This window comes from Pollicipes pollicipes, unplaced genomic scaffold (assembly GCF_011947565.3).
Source record: "Pollicipes pollicipes isolate AB1234 unplaced genomic scaffold, Ppol_2.1 Scaffold_5724;HRSCAF=6776_pilon_pilon_pilon, whole genome shotgun sequence".
Classification (NCBI taxonomy): domain Eukaryota; kingdom Metazoa; phylum Arthropoda; class Thecostraca; order Pollicipedomorpha; family Pollicipedidae; genus Pollicipes; species Pollicipes pollicipes.
The window spans coordinates 49,358,399-49,379,252 of record NW_023596746.1 but is presented as its reverse complement, the minus strand read 5'-3'; the positions used below and the strand labels follow the sequence as shown (position 1 = coordinate 49,379,252).

The 20,854-nt window shown below is 50.2% G+C and overlaps 2 protein-coding genes across 2 annotated transcripts; both read left to right on the top strand.

The window, feature by feature from the left end:
• The first annotated feature begins 9,159 nt into the window (after window positions 1-9,159).
• On the top strand, window positions 9,160-14,728 carry CaBP1 (Protein disulfide-isomerase A6 homolog CaBP1). Its single transcript, XM_037226996.1, has 6 exons — window positions 9,160-9,391; window positions 10,204-10,403; window positions 10,927-11,133; window positions 11,384-11,581; window positions 12,902-13,111; window positions 13,714-14,728. Exons 1-6 carry the CDS (start codon window positions 9,367-9,369, stop codon window positions 14,197-14,199), a joined length of 1,326 nt encoding a protein of 441 aa, XP_037082891.1. The 5' UTR covers window positions 9,160-9,366; the 3' UTR covers window positions 14,200-14,728.
• An 828-nt stretch (window positions 14,729-15,556) lies between these two features.
• LOC119103780 (pyroglutamyl-peptidase 1) lies at window positions 15,557-20,329 on the top strand. Its single transcript, XM_037227432.1, has 3 exons — window positions 15,557-15,660; window positions 17,348-17,734; window positions 18,347-20,329. Exons 2-3 carry the CDS (start codon window positions 17,354-17,356, stop codon window positions 18,860-18,862), a joined length of 897 nt encoding a protein of 298 aa, XP_037083327.1. The 5' UTR covers window positions 15,557-15,660; window positions 17,348-17,353; the 3' UTR covers window positions 18,863-20,329.
• Window positions 20,330-20,854: the final 525 nt, after the last annotated feature.

Below are 20,854 nucleotides of genomic sequence, written 5' to 3'. Positions count from 1 at the left end.
GTGAAAAATTCCTCCTCATGTGGTGTTGCTTTACACCTAAAGTCGGCAATTCTAGGACACTGATTTACGGGTGAAGTCAACCATGATCAGCGCCGACTGCATGCACTGTACACGATACATGGCGGAGGCTCAATTTACGGCACCCTTGCGGAACAGTCTTGTCCAACGCTTGCGGACGGGATGCCCGCAGTACCACGCAGGTATACCGAGGCCTGTGCCGATTTCTCCGGCCTATAGATCATACAACTGCCCCGACGCCTCAGAACGAGACCGTGTGTCCCCGGTATGGGCAAATAGACCGTAGGATCTATTTAAAAGAAGCCCACGCCCGCTTCTCCAGCGCTGCGGGCGCCAGCCGGCCAGCGTCACTGCGGCAACAGATACAGCTTCACCCCCGAGACAGAGCGAATGCTCCTAACTTGCTGCTATCGCCTGCCAGGGAGCAAGTCAAAGAAAGGCCTGTCGTTGTTAGGCTTCAACCAAGGATCTCTCACCAAGATTGTAAACGTTGGTCAGGGGTTGGATCAAATGAAGATACCCACTTCAACCTCACGGTTGCTTGGCGTGGCTTTTGTCGCTATGATATTTGTTCTGGTTGTTCTTAATTTTGATCGTGGTATGTGTATGTATGCTATGGAGTTGTGTTGCCAAAAATTAAGTTTTCTCATATCTGCGCTAAAAACAAAACAAAGTTTTAATCCAGCGGTGCGGTTCTGTAGATTCCAGTGTCTTTCATTGGAAATCTTATTTGTGTGCAATGGACACCAATTTTAGTCACAGTAAGTAAGTAGGAGAGTTTTAGTAGGTTATTTCAGCAACAGCTTTGCAGCAATTTTGATCCAGCGGTATCGTGATCCAAAGGTTTTCCGCTTTGGAGCTTTGTTGCGGGCTGCATGCTGGGGTATGCAACGGTGAATCCGCTGCGTGTCGCGATCATTAAGTGTCTACCACAGGGTCCTAGTCTTGCAAAATGGGTCTGGGCGATGAGCTGGGAAAACCGGCTAAGCTTTTACTAGAAATTTCACTAAAAACGAGCTTCTCCCTGGAGTTGCCTTACTCCCCTCTCAAAGCTGGCGAAGGGGAAGGGGGCCCGACCTGAATACGAAGCAAGTGAGTAGGAAACCACTGAGTAGGAGACAACTGAAAACGAAGCAACTGTATAGGCGACTGCATACCTGCTTCGCCTCGTTTTAACGCTCAGACTCAGAGGAAGATGATGTCGTTGAGCAGCATGACGACTTTATTTGGCGATGACGGTCAGCCAGCCTTCAGTTATCGACATGGGGCCGATGTAGCAGATGAGGTCGTTGCCATGTGACTTTAGATGTTGTTTCACGTGCACAGCTTCGAGATACAGGACTAGCCGATGTACACCACTGTTCGAGGCTGTCGCTGAAACACCACGACCGCGGGGCGGACCACAGACTGGAAAGTAGCACTTGAGACAAGTATGTAAGAAACGGCCTGTGTTTCTATGGTGGTCATAGTCAGACCACTGCCGCTATCGGTTTGGTCCGTGAGTGTCGATTGTCAGGTTTCTGAAATTGTTTCATTGAAAATTTACGTCCTAGGCCCTGTGCCTATACCAGACCAAGAAATAGTGCGTGGAAGACGGAACTGAAAGTGATCAAGAATGGGATCGAAAGAAGCCCATGGACGGAACTTGTGAGGAGGGGCTTGTGGAACAAAACCCAACGGAATGTCGCATTCAGGAAGAGGTGACTCCTTCTCGAGGGAAAGGGGAAGAGCCCTCAAAAGACAACTCCGACAAATGACAGAGTTTGAGGTTAGAAATAAACACACTTGGCATGAGCCAAGTGCAGAATATAACACTTGTACGTGCTGCAGTGCGTTGCACGCAGCAGTGCGCCTGCCTGGCTATGTGCCTGTGTATCAAATAAGTGCAATGCCGGATTAGAATGTCCTGGTTTTCGGCGATGGGACCCTTTGTTAGGCTTAGAGGCCTCTTTTCTAATTGAAAACACTCCCCTCTGGATCAGGAGCCACCCTTTGCACCAGGAAGCCCTTTTCTAGCGCAGGCAGCCCTGTTTTCGGACATCAAGTTAAAGCAGTTTGTTTTTAACACGCGACCGGATGGCCGGCTGGATACCCTGTGCTCGGATGGGGGTCAATTTGACCCTCCTGAGATCTCAAGAACTAAGAGAGCTAGACAGCCGAATTTACAGAGTGAATTGGCATGTACGTAAATTTACTTAGGCCAAAGTTTGGAGTTCCTAGGTAATGATCCTCGGGTTAAATCAATTAAAAAAACGGCAAAGCTGAGATTGGTCTCCAAAGGGTCCTTACAACCTAGATAACTGTCCTAAGCAAAAAGTCACATATTCATTTGAAATCAGTGATCTTCTTTGACCTTTTGAAGGTCATGGTGACCAAAATCATACACCACTGCAATGAGTTTTGCATTTGAACAAGCGGCTAAGATTACGCTAGGCGGTATGTTCGTAAAAACAAAATGTTGCCCTGGGTCATTTTAGGTTAGTGACCTATTCGGACCTTTAAAAAGTCTATGGAAGGCGTGTTCATACGGTTCCTGCTATCAGTAAATTCGAAATGGACGTCAAAAATACCCCAAATACCAAGTCCTAGAGTAAAAGAGCAGGTTGGTTTTGACTTTGGTCTGACCTTCATACTGGTCCCTAGCTTAATGTGCTTTGCTCATTCAATTGTTATGTTGCCTACGAAAGTATTTCACAGACGTATGGTTTCGTTTAACACTCCGTTGTTTGATCAGATTAAAGGATTCCCTAGAAATTACCTTCGCCGAAATCATGGCCTGACTTTGACCTGCCATAGATCAGTGACCTTACAAGGTACATCAATATCTTTAATGTCAGGCAATTTGCTATTCAATTTTCTACAGCTATGCAAAATTTGGTGTGGCTTTGCTACGCTGTTTGGAAATAATTCCGGAAAAACCTTCGGGGAGTCAATTTGACCCCTACCCGAGCGGGTGTTAAAAAAGTAGTGATAGCCTTATCCCCGGAAAAAAACAGGGGAATGGAGATATATACCCGGTTTACATGGGCAGCCGAGGATAATTCGAATTAAGATCGGAACGGATCATGCGACGTTAACCCTCTCGGCGAGGGGCGTTTACATGGGCGAAACCGGCTTTACGTCGGATTAACGGTCGATAGTTCGATCCCGCTTAGTTCGAATCAAGGAACGGATTATGGGCGAAAACTGCGCTTTTGAGGCGAACTGAACAAAACAAGAAGAAAAGAGCCGGTACTCTGCGTATGGATGGCGAATGTCACGGGCCATGGTGGGCGCGAGACAGCTTTGAGGGCGAGGAGGAAGATGGACTCCGTTGGAAAAATGATCTGTGCGGGACTCATAGGCTTTATAGCTACAGCACAAGCCATAGCACTTGAAACACAAGAGTTGCGCAGTCAGCACTGCCAAATCTGTCACATAAACAGTGTTATATGCAAATTTTTACTAGCGGGAAACTTTGGCTAGCAGGAAATCAGTATTTTCTTGTATTGGCCAACGACACTCACAAACTTACCACACTCATATCAGTATGCCACCCAGCATCATGTCATCTACTTTGCGCAGCCCAAGAAACACATTACCTACTCCCACACTAATGCATTTATGAGCAGCCTGCAACAGTGAGCTAAGCTACAGAAATGACTCATGAATGCTACATAGTTAGTGGCAAAAATTGTGTAACTATGTTGTCTTTCCCCATCCAATGCATCATCTGAGGGCAGCATTGCCATTTAGACTTGGCATGGACTGGCAAGTCAGAATGCAGCTATTTGCTTTCTTGACATACTAGGGTTGAAACACTGCTTTGATATCCTTGCAGTCAACAGCATTGGCTGATATGGACTGATGGCTAGGTGGCACAAACAGCTGTGTTCGCACAGTCCAAAGATCATAACATGTGAACCAGCCCCAGAGCTGACATGACAAATGCAATCTGGGCTCAAAATTCATAACAAATGATTAATTATAACAACAGCTCAATTATCCACCTCATGGTTTGCAAAGATACATGTCACAAAAAAGCACCAGGGTAACATATTTACTCACCAGTACAAAAACAGGTAATGATGTGCACCACAGATGTTCTCTGCACCTCATGTGGCATTATGCTAGGTTTACTTAGTTTATGCACTGTTTTCTTCCACGTGAAATGCACAAACCTGGATTTGACAGAGTACTGATGACAGCTATTTTCATCCAGTGCTCACATTTGCTTTCTTGACATTTTGGAACCAGCACTGGGCAATTTTGGCCCCATCATTAAAAATAGTTCACATCCTGCACTGACTGCAATGATCTATTGCCTATATTTGTTGATCCTTTGCATCATGCAGGAATTATTGAGTTACCTATCACACACACTAAACCAACAAGCAACAAACAGCCTAATCACATCAAAAACAAATATTCCAGCCCCCGCTTCCTTGCCATTTGGTCTACCAGTGTGATGTAGCTTCATATTTCCTTGACGAGCCAGTCACCAATATCCAGCACATCCCTCCTGCCAATAGGTGGTCAACCAAATGTTCAAGTCACAGGAGGAATGTCTGCAAAATCAATCCTGGGGCATTTATGTATTCACTTAATGCAAGAAACTATTGGTACTCCCTGCAAGAATTGTTGAACAGTTCAAGTACCTACCTCATGGCCTGCAGACACCCATCACAAAAAAGCACCAAGGTGACATATTTAATCATCAGTACAAAAACAGGTGATGATATGCAACACAGACATGTTCTCCATGCAGCATGTGCCATCACGTTAGGTGTTAGTTTATGCACTGTTTTCCTGCACATGGAACACACAAACTTGGATTTAGCAGAGTAATGATGACAACTATTTTCATCCAGTGTTCACATTTGCTTTCTTGCTGTTCTGACCCTGTCATTGGGCAATTTCGGTCCTACCGTTAAAAAAATTCACATTCCGAGCTGACTGCAATGATCTATATTTGTTCATCCGTCATATCACGCAGCAATTTTTAAGCTACCTTTCTCACACAAATTTAACTGACAAGCAACCAGCATCCTAATTTAAGGAACATCTGCAAAAACACTCCTGGGGCCTTTAGGTATTAACTTAATGAAAGAAACTTGGAGGCATTCTCTGCAAGAATTTTGAGCAATCCAAAAATTAAAGTGAGAACAAGTCAAAGCTATATAAAATGACCACATTACCTCCATCTGGCTTTTGGAAGCATGGAGCCTGCCCCAGATGTAAATTAATCTAACCTTTAGGCGGAAAGATAACACCAAACACCGCCGACGCCTGCTGTCTGCATAGATCACGCGCCTAGCAAGGCTAAATTACGTGAGGATTTCTGTGCTGCCAGCCACTCAAGGCCCTCAATATTAAGGGTAGTTTTAGCAGCATGGTGTCAACTTCACCTTCTTTCTCTTTTCCTTTACCATCTTGGACTTGGACCGTCTCGAGCAATAGCTAAAAACCCGTGGAAAAGCGGCAACACCAAACGAAGCTGAAATGGCCATGAACAGAACTGCGTGCGCCAGGCATTTTTCTTTTTTTTTGTTTAGACAGCTGACGGCCGATAATTCGGACGAAATCCCTTCCTGAACGGATGATCCTCTCACGGGAAGGGATTTCCTTCGGCGCACGATTCGAATCAGCGGAACGGCGCGTGAGTGTATACATGGGCCGGATAGTTCGGATCGAGGACGGGTCCCGGCTCAATTCGAATCACAGCTGCCCATGTAAACAGGGTAATAGATGCGTTCATATTTCGACAACATGCCTTCAGTGAAACGAATTTGCAAATGCACATAACAACTTGCGTGATTTTGAGCCGAACAGTTTGCTATTAGTCTCAATTCAATACAAATATCATCCAAGTAAATTGTTCATTATGAGCTATTGAATATACTTGAGTGTTGTCTGGCATTATTGATTATGATGACGTTGTTGACTACAATTGTTGATGCCATGACATCGTTGAATTGAAGAAAAAAATTGTGGTACCATGCCAAATTCAGCCCAAAATTTGTGCACGCTACTCGTGAGGCACCCAAAAATCATAACTTTAATGAAGCGCCACTGTTTTACGAGGGATGTTATAGCTTATGTCCAAGGACCAAAAGAAAACTGAAGAATGGAGATATAGATGCGTTATGTAAGTTACGTAATGAAAACTTACATAACGCATAATAAGTTATGTGATTTGGCCGAATGGCTAGGCACTCAAACTTCGTACCTGGATCCGGTAATTTAGGCGAATGTTTACTGCACCCATGGAGAGAAAACTTTCATGTTTGTGGTATAGAGTAGTGCCTCAACCAACACAAGAATGTCATTCCCCTCGTGATAAAAAGTCATGTTTGCTTTCACCGTCAGATGAAATTCGTAACTGCTATGCGGATAGATGATGCAATAAACTTTACACACAATGGGCCATAGGACGGGCAAAGGTTTATGAGGTTAATCTGGAAGGTTCTGGCGCCCGGGAATGACCCAGGTCATTCATAGCTATCCCAGTCTTCGTCTTACACAAGCAAAAATACGTGTCCCCGCCCATGGCCGCCATAGGTGTCTTCGGTACCCTAAGACGGCCTCTAGAGGGGCACCCTTGTTTTCCGATCAGAAGGGGCACCTGCTTTCAGTGCCCCCCCCCCCCTCCCCCTAAATTCACTCCCGCATGACTATTGCGGTGCATAAATCAAATAGCATTTGTAATGATATGAAATTTAAAGTACGTACGACTTACCTTTCGTTAACATAAGATGGGCCAAATCCGATGAGAAAAAGGCGGGCAAATAATGGTCGGGCCCTTCGCCCGCCTCCACCCCAACCATTTACAAAAACTGACACTCCGAGCAGGAGGCCCATGTGAGGGGTCTCATTTTCTCCCGGAGGCCCTGGGAAATCCTGCCCTCCCCCTCCCCCCCCCAATTTGAAATTCGTGGCACTGCCCCTCACAACCAGGGGCGGATCCAGCATTTCGTCAAGGAGGCGGGCACGCAACACTGCGGGCCCCTAGAGTCTAGGGTTGACTCCGAAAACAAAATCCAAAATCAGTATCTGCCTTTGCAATCCTAGCGAGGCCCATGAGCCCCTCCCTACCAGAGGACTATCTATTGGCTATGTTCGAAAACCCCCTGTGGCGACGCATAGTGCGGCGTAGTGCATTATGTTTTAAGCACGCTTGATCAGGTTTGATGTGCCATCATAGATAAAACATCTGTAGTCCAGTTTTGAACGAATGGGCGAACGGCACAAAAGTAAGAGCGTCCTCCTATCAGCACCGTGTGATGTACGTCCAACTTCAAATGTGAAGGGATTTTGTATATTTGTCGCGGAGGTTCTTATGTGCTTTCGGTATGTAAGATGTTGGTCAGATCGTATACCCAGAAATTTCACGGCATTCTCAGTAGCGACGCGCTGCCCATGTAGTCTTATTGCCATCTCAGGACAATAATGGGGACGGCGGCAGACAAAAACTGCGCTTGTCACGGCGCTTGTAAACAGACATAAACTGAGTTTCGGAAGACAGAAACTCGTTGAGCACGCTCCATTGTCCCAGTCATGTGATAGCTGCAGCTGGCGCTCCCTCGCGCGACTGGTCGACCAACTGCACCAAATAATGAAGTCGTCTACGAACAGAGAACGGCTGATCCCACGTGGAAGTGTGTGCAGTATATCAGTTATCATCGCGGCGAAAAGAAAGACACTGTATAGGCTGTCCCGAGGCACACCATTTTCTTGCGAATACCTGTCGGATGATAAGAACCAATATGAACTCGAAATTTCATTCAGTCAAAAAGTTTTGTAAAAACCCTTCCATGTGACCGCGGATGCCAAAATTTAATAACTAAGCCACAAATAGGAAATACCCACAACACAATGTGGAGGCCCCTGAAGGATCAAGTACACCCGAGCAGATAAAGAGATAAGGCCCGCGATAAGCACGTAGGGCACTCAATTCAAATAGGAAAAATCCGAGACCCAAAGTAGAGGGCTCCAAACGATTGAGTGTGTAAAGCAGGTTATCAGATAGGCCCCCGACAACAACGTAGAGCCCTCCATTCAAATAAGAAGCACCCAAGACCTAGTGTGGAGAGCCCCCGACAGATCGAGTGTTCCTGAACAGGTTATCAGGTGGGCCCCCGACAGAAACGTATAGCGTCCTACATTCATATGTTAAAACCCAATGTGCAGGACCCCCGAGCAGCCTAGTGTGCCCGAGCAGGTGAACTGGTGGGGGCCACGACAAGTGTATATGGTCCTCAATTCAAATAGGAAGTACCTGAAATCCAAAGGACCGAATGTGTCCAAGCAGGTTAACAGAAGGGCCTCCGACATGGGCGTAGGGCCCTAAGCAAGTGACAGAGAATTGGAAGGGCCCTATACTAGTGGAGTGGGCCCATAAGCAAATCGCAAGTGTGCCGGTACGTAAACCGAGGCCAACGTGAAGGGCCCCCGAGCAGCCCCGGCCGGCTAACACATGGGGCTCCGGCTATAGCGTGAGGATCCCTTCGAGCGATTGGAAAGAATCTGAGGAAGGCCCCTGATTGACAAGATTGTCCCAACATGCCAGCAGGAAGGGCCCACCAACAGCGCAAGTCCCTTGCTGCAAATGCAAAAAGAAAATATGGACAGCGTGAAACGCTCCTTAACGATCGCATCGAGCATGCAAGCGAATATTGAGGGCCCCCGGGAACAGCGTATGGCCTCTGAACACCGTAATGAACATTAAAATCTCCCAATCCCCACCATGCCAATCAGCGAAGAATTATTTCCACCTTTTCGTAGGCGCATTTCCGCTTGCGACTGTCCTCGGTCACCTGGAAATCCGAAGACGTCCAATTTTGTATGGCATTTGTAGCGTAAAGAAGACTGCGTCTGTTTAGCCGGCTATGTCCATGGCATCGTGCCTCCGTGCTCCCCTCCCCTGTTCCGCCCGCACCTGACATCCGCCCCCGTTCACGCCTGACACGTTAGGATCCGGTAACTGTGGCACGGCGCCGTTCGCGTGGCTGCTGGGCCACGGGCTCGCAACTTCTTGTATGACGTCATTATCGACCAATCACATGTTGCCAAGTTTGTGAACCACTCGTGGAGCAGTTGGACGCGTCTGACTGGCGACACGTACGCTTATGACGTCATCCAGAGCCGGCTCGGGCAGATTCGCTGTGACTGCGAGGACGATACATACTCGGCGCAAATTTCCTCCGATGAGTTTCGAAGCCGGAGAGGGCCCGGGAGCGTTGCAAGTTTTCTGATTAAATTCAACTTCTCAAGAGTACTTGATTTATCGTCATTACAGGGGTTTTTGTGTGACCTCAAGAAGCAGGATCAAATCGTGACATATCGCTGTGATATTGTAGTTAAGCAGTAATGTCACGTATACATACCTGGTTCGGTAAGTCTATGTTTTTGCAGTTTTTCAGGTAATTATACCCAACTATGCGGCGTAAGGTGGACAAACGTTGCACATTTTTGAAGTGCCACGTTTGAAGTGCCACATTTGGAGTGCCACGTTTGAAGTGCTGTTGCTGCCCCAATGGTCAAATAGGACATGCATGATGTTAAGATTTCTGTAACCTGCGAAGTATCAGACTGCAACAAAATGCACATTATGCCTTTGTCACAGCAACATCACAAAAAACTGCAAGGTTGTGCATTTACTTTGTGAACCTGGGCTTTCAGAGTTCTGCCTTATAAGAGCCAATGTTTCAAAGAATGATGTCTGGTGTTTTCAGACAGAAATACCCTAAGGATATTTTTGCAGTTCAAAAATTTTGCACGTATGACTTGGGTTGAGCTGAGGCTGCACCAGAACGGTCTTGCCTGACATGTCATGCTGATGCTGTGTAGGCATCCCTTACTGAGCAAAAGTTGTTTGCTGATGGGGATAAATAAGATTGGTTAGGTGCATTCAAAACTGAATGATGTCACTGTTCAGCATTTGTATCAAGTTTCATATATACATTAAAAGTGATGAAATTTGACCATTTTGTGATCAAATCAGCACATGTTCTATTGTTATGTTTCCACATTGTAACACATTTCTAAGCATTGGTGGTTCTGAAACACCATGCATTTACTAGGTGGGTTTTGTTGGTGGCTAACTGCATGCTTGTGATGCTTGTTCCCACATATCTATGTATTTAACCACATATCTATGTATTATTGATTTAACTGCATATTACTGATGTATTTTCTCCATTTCAGCCCTGCTGCTGTTTGGGCTGATTGCTGCCAGTGACGGTCTGTACTCAGCAAGGGATGATGTCATCGAACTGACACCTAGCAACTTCAACAGAGAAGTGATAGATAGTGATAGTGTCTGGATTGTGGAGTTCTATGCTCCATGGTGTGGTCACTGTAAGAATTTGGTTCCAGAGTACAAAAAGGCAGCAACAGCATTAAAGGTATGCAAAATATTGATGTGCTCTTTCATGTTCAATACTTTTGTTTTTTGCAACCTTGGTCATAATTATTTTTGAATAGTTATCAGAGCTTAAAGAAATGTGCATAGGAGTGGTATTTGCAACTAGTGTGATTGATAAGCCAGCACTTTTGTTATTGGGCAACAGTTTTGCATTCTTATGCTCATGCTACATGCATGTCCCCATTCATTTATAATGCATTCACATTTTGTTCCTTTTTATTCTTATTTTAGTCTATTGCTTTCCATCTTTATCATTATTGACATATCATTATTTATTGTTACATTTAACTTATGGCATGTGTTTTTAAAAGCCATGTTGACAACTGGTAATGCAAAGGCCCTCACACCCAACTGACCATGGGAAATGACAGTGAGTTGAAGCATCCTAGTGGAGATTTTTTCTTTTGTGGCCAGTGTGGTGACCCCAGCCCTTTGGTGTGCAGTGTTGCCAGTCAGTGCGCGCTGATGACCTGTGCTGACCGCGGACCACCGTGCCTTGTCAGGGTGTAGTGAAGATGGGCGCTGTGGACGCTGACCAGCACCAGTCGCTGGGCGGTCAGTACGGCGTGCGCGGCTTCCCCACCATCAAGGTGTTTGGCCTCAACAAGAAGAAGCCTGAGGACTACCAGGGGGCCCGCTCGTCCCAGGGTCTGGTGGATGGCGGCCTCAAGGCGGTCCGCGACATGGTCAACGCCCGCAGCGGCGGCAAAGTAAGGACCGCGGCGTGCTGGCATGTGTGGTGTGGTGAGGTACGGGAGCGAGGAACGCCCGTCGCTGCTTGTTGTCTGGAGACGAGGAAGCAGCGTCTTAAGTCACCGGAGATTTGCTGGCCTCGTATTCACCGCTCGTTGCGGGCGGGTAGCGCGGCTCGGTGTTGGTCCCCCTGCCTGCCTCCTGAGCCTGGCATCCTCTGAGTCGGGGGCGCTCGCGCGCTGACGCCGTCGTCTGCGTATCCCCCAGTCGGGCGGCGGCGGCGGCGGTAGCGGCGGCGGCGGCGGGGACGCCAAAGACGTGATCGAGCTGACCGACAGCAACTTTGACAAGATGGTGATCGAGTCAGATGACATCTGGCTGGTGGAGTTCTTCGCCCCCTGGTGTGGCCACTGCAAGAACCTGGCACCCCACTGGGCTGAGGCCGCTAGCAGGCTCAAGGGCAAGGTGCGTGACTCACTAAATGATGAGTGTTGTCCATTGGCCATCCATTTTGATTTTAACTGACGGGATGTTTGTAAGACAGTACTGAAAGCCTTATTCCCCAGAGGAAAAAAAACAGGAGAATGGAGATATAAATCCTGGAGAAGAGAAATAGATCTCCTCTTTATGTAAAAAATAATGCTGTTACTACTGTGTTGTCTATCTGCATAACTTTTCTTGCAAATGTACTTGACAACTTGCTAATTTTAGACTTGACATTTGGTGGGAGGAACAATGAGTTTTTTGGTGCAGTGGCAGTAACAAGATATTGGTGCTGAAACCTTTGCTGAAATACTCAATTAACTGCTAGTATGTGGGTCTTATATTGGTCATGGACCTGTGCTCTCAAACAAAATACTTTCTGATTGGCAATGGGGTGATGTTACCAGGTAATGCCACAAACCTGACATTATTATTACTAACTGTTAGCCCTTTTGGTAAATTCGTTCCATCAGGTGGTTCTAGTGCTGCATCATTATGTACATGTGATACTGCCTTGTGCTTATGGTGTTCAACATTGTCCCAGAAGGCGATTGTCATGTAAGGTGGTTGGTACATGGTAATAATGCAGGCACATTGATCACTCCCATCTTGTGTCGGCGGGATTTTGGTGTCTCGCTGTAAACGGCGTTCCTCTCCCTTCTGTTGTGCCTTCATGCAATGTCGGCCATGCACAGCCAACTCTATCCTCCGCCTCACCCGGCATTGGTGTCCCCAGGCTTGTTCTCTATCCTCATCACACCTTCTGGCCACCACTCTGTCATACTTCAGTACCCTGTCTGGCCCTGTGGCCATTCCATGGCCACCACGTTTTCTGATCCGGTCCCGGTTACCGCACCCCGTTTTCTTCTCCTGTCTTCATACTACCCCCGCCGTTCCGGTCTGATCCTGGGGCTGCATAACCCCCGTCTCGGTCTTACGGCCCAGCCTGACCTCGTCTGATCCCGGGAGCCGCATAACCCACGTCTCGGTCGCATGACCCCGCGTGAGCCCGTGTGACCCGTCTGACCCCGTCCCGGACCGCGTTGTTCTGTCTGACCCGTCTGAACCCAGCTGACCATGATTGAACCTGGCTGACCATGTTTAAACCCAGCTGACCATATCTAAACCCAGCTGACTGTGTCTGAACCAAGCTGACCCTGTCTGAACCCAGCTGACCCCAGCTGACCAGTCTGACCCTGCGTGACCCTGTGTGACTCTGTGTGACCTGTCTGACCCTGTCTGACCCCATGTGACTCTGTATGATCCGTCTGACCCCGCCTACCCGGTCCCGGCCGCCGGCAGGTAAAGCTGGGCGCGCTGGACGCCACGGCGCACAGTGGTAAGGCGAGTGAGTATGGCGTCAAGGGCTACCCCACCATCAAGTTCTTCGGTGGCGGCTCCAAGAGCCGCGGCAGCGCCGAGGAATACGACGGCGGCCGCACGGCTGACGACATCGTGCGCTGGGCCGAGGAGAAGGCCGTGGCCCTGCTGCCGGCGCCCGAGATCAAACAGGTGTGGAGCAGCACCCCGAGGGCCGGGGACGGCCGCCACGGCTGGCGGCGCTCGGCTGCCGGGATGCTGCTGCTGCTGCTGATGCTGCTGCTGGGGATGCTGGCAAATGGAGACGTGTTGTGGTCTATCCTGGCCATGCTGCGGCTATCTCAGCGTGTTGCGTAGGAGTGTATTGTGTTGCAAAATCGATGCTATCTACGGATTATGGTGCCAACCTGGTTTGCCTTGACCCAGTTTGGTTGTCGACTCTGATGAGTTAAGGTGGAAAAGGTGCATTGTTTGATGATGGATAAGCATAAGTCAACAATTTTCATGTATGTACGGTTGTGCCAGTCTGTTGCGGTGTAAGAATTAACGTGCATTTGTATTTGGGCTAGGCCGTTCTGCAGTCACCCGGCCCGTTCTTGACTCGGCTCACTCGCAGCGGGTCACGGCGTCCGTCAGTCTAGATCGGCCTCGGGTCCCGCGCTGCTGCGGCGGGCCTTTCGGGGTGCACTGGTGCCGCCTCTGTGCCGTGGGCGGGCGGACCGTGCCCGCGTCTCCGTGCCCGGGGGTGTGCGTCTGACCGGGGTGTGCGTCTGACCCGGACCGCCGCGCCGCAGGTGACGTCGAACGCCGTGCTGAAGGAGGCGTGTGAAGACCATGGCCTGTGCGTGATCGCCTTCCTGCCGCACATCCTCGACTGCCAGTCAGCGTGCCGTGATGCGCACCTGGCCGACCTGGCACGCCTCGGCGAGCGCTTCAAGCAGAAGCAGTGGGGCTGGCTGTGGTCGGAGGCGGCCGCCCAGTCGGCGCTTGAGACCTCCGTCGACATCGGCGGCTTCGGATACCCGGCCATGGTGGTGGTCAACAAGAAGAAGGGCTCGTTCGCCACGCTGCGCGGCCCGTTCACCTTCGATGGCATCAACGACTTCCTGCGGGACCTGTCGTACGGGCGTGGCTCGACCAGCACCATCCGCGGCGCCAGCCTGCCGACCGCCGACGAGGTACCCGCCTGGGACGGCAAGGACGGCGAGCTGCCCGAGGAGGAGGACATCGACCTCAGCGACGTCGAACTCGACGAACTGCCGCCCAAGACGGAGCTGTAGCCGCTGCCGTCGGGGCGCAGCGGAGGACAGACTTAACGGGACTGGGAGTGAACGGTGCTGTGCATTTTGAGCCCGCCGCCGGGCTCGCTGGCTGTCGGTAATCTCAGCCTCGGCGCGACATTTTGAGAGGCGCCGCCACGACGCAGCGAGAGTCGTCCCGTGACACTATGAGCGCTTCCTCCAACCGACCGGAGGCCCGCGGCGGCCTTGCAATGCTCAAATGTTGTCGCTGGTCTTTGGCACAGGGTTGTCGCCGTCTGAGGGTGCCCGGCGTTTCGCTTTGCCCTTTATTTCTGTCTAGAAATTTCGTGTATGGTTACGTGGGAAACGGAAGTTGCATGATTTCTGGTTCGTTGCATTTTGTTTTGTTTCGCTGTCACAAGCGCGTGCTCCGCTAAACCATTGTCGTTACTGGCAATGTGGTAACTCGGCATTTGTGTAGACGTGATATTGCATTCCACTGTGTCCGCTTTATTTACCCAAAAGCAGTCAGGGTCGTGCGTTTTGAAATACACAAACCACAAGAGAAGTGCTACTTGTGATGTAAACTATATTACATTTTTAAAGCAATGTAGTGGCATCATCGTGGTGCATTGGTACCTAGCCTGTTAGTTCCGCAGCCTTGTGCTCCCGTAGTAGAGCTTGCTGCTATGGGGTAGCTAACGTCCACCAATAACGATGGACGCGTCCAGGTCGCGGCATTAATGTGCGGCTTGTTTGAACGCTTGTTAGTGGCACCGTCTGTATCAGCACGGCAGGAACAAAGACAAAATATTAAAAACCAAAGGGTGCACAGTCAGGAGGCATAAACAATGAGAGCACAGTGAGTGAACGGGTGAACGGTGCCCCTGAGATGTTCAGAAGGCTCAGCTTATATGCATCTGTCTCCCCCTACGCAACTGTTGGTTCCAGCTGCCGTGCCAGAAACTTGACAATATTCATAGCCACTGCCTTAGCAATGATATTTGTTTGCGGTGATGTCTGGCTCGCTAAATCAACTGTATTTTGATCAACTGTTGGCATGTAATAATTTCAGCGAGAGGAGTGCTGCGTGTTGAGGTATCTCCATGAACTTGAGAAAAAAATGAATGAAATCCGGAGAATATGACGCTTTTTGCCTTTTTCGAAGGTGAGTACAGCTATTTTCCCTGATCAGCATCCCCTCTCCCACCAAACTTCAACCGTGCTTCTGTGTTGAAATGTTCAGCACAACCAGACTGACACAAGCATCAGGCGCCGTATCGTCGTTGGCAGTGCTCTAGTGCAAGTCAAATGTATGCTGTGCATTTCCCAGAACCTTGGCTTCGTGCTTGCGCCGAATTCGTCGCGTGTCCCTGATAAACCTTGCCAGCTTGTCTGGCGGTCTGGGATTTGTTACCTGTGTTGAGCTGAGGACGTTGCTTGGATAGGGTGATCGGGGAAGGCTCGCGGGGCGGGGTGCTTGAATCGATACAGATAGATGTAGGTATCCAGGGATGTGGTTATCCATTCAGTTGGGGCTTCAGCGGACAATCTTAAAAAGGACGTGGGTACTAGGAACGAATCTGTTTCTCCCCCAGCTACTTCCACCTTATTTTGTGAAATTTCTGTCCTGCAGGTGTCTGTGCCGCTAGAATACTGGCTTAAACAATGCCGCTATAACATTCAGTCATCATTTGTCTCAGCATTCATGTTACTCAGTCATTAAGACTCACTAAATGCCTGACAGAAAGCAAATTGATGCACGGTAGTGGCATGTCAGTCTGCCAAAAAAAAAACCCTTCCACTGCACTGGAGTGGAAATCGACCACTGCACCAATGTCAAATCTACATGACATTGGTGTGTGGAGCATCATACTTGCATGTTCTTAATTAGGCCTAATGACATAAGATTTCAAAACTATCAGTGTTCAAGAGTTATTTTTGAAGTACATTTGCTAGAAGCTACCTTTGCAACATAGCTTCTTAAAATATCGGCTTTCTATGCACTGGAGTTATGACAACTATGCAGAAAACTTGAGTGTTTCTATTAACAGCATATGTGTGCTGGAACTCTGCTGTGGTGCTGCTGCTGCTACATGGTGCATGATTGACATAATTATATTTTTGCAGTCAGGAAGCATGTCCCATGATATTGCACTATATAGATTTTGTGGCAATAGGACCAGTCAAAATAGTTTGCATTATTCTTATAGTGGCCTGGAAGTTTTTACAAAGCAAGTTATCAATTCTAAACACCAAGGCTCCTGTTTTTAAGTTACAAATTTTAACTTAAACTAAGCTTGAGGGAGGGTCCAGGTAAAGTTTGAGTCAACCATGGAAGCTACCCAATTTGCATGGATCTAATTTTGAACTTAGTTCTGATCAGTTGAGAGCTTTTATACCACCCAAATAAACAATATATTTATATTTATATATTTATATTTACAAGTCATTGCCTTGTATAAGCTTTTATATAACCAACCCTTACAGCAGTGTCACAAATATGGCTACTGTAATACACACCATTGTAATTGGTTCTGAGGATAGTCAGTAGAGTTAATGCTCCACTGCATTGCTTTGAGTCATTCTAAGGATCAAACCCATGTGACTTGGGTCTGGGCTGGGATTCATCCTGCTGAAATCAAAACAGATGCAGAGCTGCTTGTGAGCTGTGTTCAGCCTGTGTGGCATGGACAAGATTGACACCATAATGGAAATACCACAAGGTCATACTCATTGGGCCATCACCCAAAAGGCCATGTCACAGCCATTTCAATCACCATCACAAGCATTTTGGGGCAGGTTCAATATCTGGGATCCCTGCAATAGGATCTCCCTGTAGTGCATTTCTAATTTTTGCAAAGGTTTGTGCCCCCAAAATGTTTAACCAAAAAAGGGAAACAAAAAGATAGCATCTTGTGGTTTTCATGCTCACATCCTTTGCATGCCATATTGTACCATCACTGGGTGGAGATATTGCCCTATTGAGAGCATGAATGGCCAGACTCAGCTCTTGAACACAGAGTTTTGGATTCACCAATGTTTGTTTGCCATGCCCCCATAGTTTTCATTTGTCAGGAGTTTGAAGTGTCCAAATTTTGCATGATGTAGCTGTCATGGAAATGTTGCACACATTCCTGTCATGATGACACCAAATCTTACACACACACAAACATTTATGTTTCAGCCTGTGATGGACCTGTCTACTGGGCCCCGAGTGACGCCGGAGCCGGCGAGAAGCGAGGACAGCTCCCCGCCGCCGGCGAACGGCTCGTCGCCGACGGCCGGCGAGACGACGCCGCCGGCTGACGCCTCGCCCCCGGCCCCGAAGCAGTCGCCCAGCTCGCCGTCGGCCCAGCCGGCGGCGCTGCCCCCTAAGGCGGCCGCCACCGGCGCCATCCCGCGCGAGCTGCACCTGCTGATGCAGCCCGACGACGGCCCCAACGACGTCATCTTTGTCACCGGGTTCGGCCCATTCGGCACGCACGTGGTCAATGCCAGCTGGGAGGCGGTCTGCCGACTGCACGAGGTGGGCGTGGCCGAGGAGCTCGGCGTCCAGCTCGTCATCGAGGAGGTACGTGCCGTCTGCGGAGGCGCCGCCGCACTTGGCAACGGAAACGCTGTCTGTTCGGGTTTGCGTGTGGCTTGGGATGTGTAAGTGGCTGTGTCTAGCGTGGAATAGTCTGTCGCACGATGGAGGCTGCGGGTCAGCGGTGTGAAGGGGACTCGGTTGTGGTGGCTAGCAGGTTGGCCACTGTTGTGATTGTGGCCAAGACTTTGATTCGTGACTTTTCAGTCCTTGCCGCGGGATAACTTTGCCGAAGGAAGCGCGTGTGCTGCGCATGTGAAACTCGTGTGCTGCGCGATCACGGGAACGTCCACTGGGTTTATTAATATCAAACAAGTGTATAATTTCAATGCTGCGCACGTTGATTTCTGTCTCTGAGAGAAAACGATCGAGTTCGGCACCTCGGTGTAGGAGAAACTGTAATTCAGGGCTCCAAGTTCAGTTTGCAAACATGATACTTGGTTTGGATGTTCTATTGGTTTGTCCATAATGTCCTACGTTCATTGTCAAGTGTGCGCTGGATGCTGTAGATATAATTGTTGTTCTATCACCCCTGGCCTCCCCAGCGGTGCTGGTCAGCATCTGGTAATAACTGCGCGCGCCGTCCGCCGCCGCCAGGTGCCCGTCACCTACGAGTACGTGATGCGTGAGATCCCGAAGCGGTGGCGCGAGCTGCGGCCGCGCCTGGTGGTGCACGTGGGCGTGTCGGCGCATACGATGACGCTCCAGCTGGAGCGCGTGTCGCACAACGGGCCGTACCAGCGCGACGACGTGCACCAGAGGACGCCGCCGGAGCACTGCTGCGTGCCCGGCCGGCCGTCGACGCTCTGCACGCGGCTCGATCTGGCGCGCACCTGCAAAGCCATCGGCAACAGCCGCTCCGCCATCGACGCCAGCGTCTCCGACGACGCCGGCCACTACCTGTGCGACTTCATCTACTTCACGTCGCTGAGCCAGGACCCGGGCCGCGCCGTGTTCGTGCACGTGCCGCCGCTGGGCATGCCGTACACGGCCAACCAGATGGCCGACGGCCTGGCCGAGGCCATCCGCGACCTGTACGGCCAGGTGCTAGAGATGGACCGGCCGGCCGTGCGCGCGCTCGACCTCAGCTGCCCGGGCCAGCGGCGCGTGTGAGCGGCGCCGCCGCCGCGCCCGGGCCGGCGCGAGGCGCCAGGGGCGCGGGGCAGTGTCGGGCTCGTCAGCGGGCGCAGCCAGCGGGGGACTGGCGCCGGTGGTGAGGGCGCTCGCACCGGCTGATCGCCCCGGGGGGCTGACACGCTGGGAGGCGCCGGACAGTGACCGGGTCTCGTTCCAGCGGGCACGCAGACGTATCTGTGAACGCAGGGGCGGACGGGCGGAAAATGCCGGCCGTGCTGCCAGCTTCCAGTAATAGGTTTTTCATCAGATAAGTTTGAATTGTAACGGAGTTCTTCCTGGCGTGCCTAGAGCTGTCGGAAAGGTAGGGTGGCTTCAGTTGTACCGGTGTACAAATGTTAAGACTGAGCCGGTCGATGGCGTGGCTGCATATTTTAGGCTGTATTGTTGCCTCGTAAGTTCCATTGATGCGGTTAAGTGAAGATAATTTTTCTCTTGTGCAATATTGGGATCTTCTGTCTTGTGCAGCTGTTTGTGAAATGTGCCGGGCGATGCCCCTGCATTTCGCGACCTTGTTGCCCCTACACGTTAACATGCATTCTTCATCGTGACTCAAAATGATCGGAGGGTGTTTTTTTTTCCATTTCCTCTTGGGGAGGGGATGAGGAGGAGATGACGCCACATTTCCAGCCAGGTCGCCTGTCGTGACGCTACACATATCGACGTACTTGTATTGACCCGAACCCCCCTTTAAAGGACCAAAACCCCTTAAAAAGGACTGAAACCCCGATGAAATGTCATTGACCCCGAGGGAGCCTCATGACAATGCCAGCGCCAGGTGGTGGGTGCTGTGCTGAATGAGAGCGGGCGGGTGACATTCAGTCAGCCGCCCAGCCATGCCAGCGCCAGGTGGTGGGTGCTGTGCTGAATGAGATCGGGCGGGTGACATTCAGTCAGCCGCCCAGCCATGCCAGCGCCAGGTGGTGGGTGCTGTGCTGAATGAGATCGGGCGGGTGGCATTCAGTCAGCCGCCCAGCCATGCTTGTAAGTACAGCAGGGTCTGGAGGTATGCTTCTGTACTTGGTGGCGTGTCAGAGTTGGCGATGCGTCTGCGGCTGCGTCTGCGACAGCGTCTGTAACGGTACGTCTGCGACGGCGCCCGCTGTGACTTCCTGTCCACGTGTTGCGCGGGGTGCACAGCCATGTTTGTCACCCGTTTAGGTGAGCATGGAGGGAACCCGTGTTGTCCGTGATGCCTTTTCATTCCACATGTGACCCTTTTTAAGTGGGTTCAGTATGTGACGTGTGGTCGCGGTGAGAGGTGGAACGGGGGCCTGATCGTTGTGCTTCGGGAACACCATATCGCCTGGCTCACTAGACGGTGTATGCGCCACGCGCCTGGTCTGCCGAGTTTTAACCGCGTATGTGTTGCCTACGACTTGCCGGCGGAAGCTGTCGATGGCATTTGTGATACGTGACTTGGATAATAAACGGATATGTGTTGCGTTCGCGCGTTTGACACTGCCAACCATGTACAAGGCCCGCACATTGTTGGGGACAGACATTGATAAGATCAATGTTCATGCATGCACTGCTACGAATTCAACGCTCAACTTATATGGTATAAATGTGATAAGGTGTTCTGTTGTCTTGCGAATAAGACGTAGGCAGCAATGTGATGAAGCACGCGGCTCGATGGGCCTCTTCTGACGTATTTAGACGGCTCTGATTTCCAGACTATGATATTAAATACAAATGTTTGCTGCACCTATCCGCGCAACGGCTGGTGGTCGTTGGCACATGAGCGATGTTAGCAATGTGAATCGCGAGTTAGCGTGATCGGCATCGTTACTGACTTCCGAGCGTCCCGACGTGTTCGTGACCTGCGCCAGGCCGTGCCGACCTGTCAGCGGTACGGCTCGCCCCGGCTCGGACGCTGCCATCTGACCACCCAGCGCGCGCGAGGCGGCTGTGTCCCAGCCCCGAATCCAGGCCACCGGGCCGGCCGGTCGTCGGGGCCCGCTCCCGCCC

Excerpts from the sequence above, each read along its gene's own strand:
- CaBP1 (XM_037226996.1), top strand. The coding sequence starts at position 9,367 with ATGTCACGTATACATACCTGGTTCG. Across the intron at positions 9,392-10,203 it reads ACGTATACATACCTGGTTCG|CCCTGCTGCTGTTTGGGCTG; the intron begins GTAAGTCTATGT and ends TCTCCATTTCAG. Across the intron at positions 13,112-13,713 it reads CGGCGCCCGAGATCAAACAG|GTGACGTCGAACGCCGTGCT; the intron begins GTGTGGAGCAGC and ends GCCGCGCCGCAG.
- LOC119103780 (XM_037227432.1), top strand. The coding sequence starts at position 17,354 with ATGGACCTGTCTACTGGGCCCCGAGTGACGCCGGAGCCGGCGAGAAGC. Across the intron at positions 17,735-18,346 it reads TCCAGCTCGTCATCGAGGAG|GTGCCCGTCACCTACGAGTA; the intron begins GTACGTGCCGTC and ends CGCCGCCGCCAG.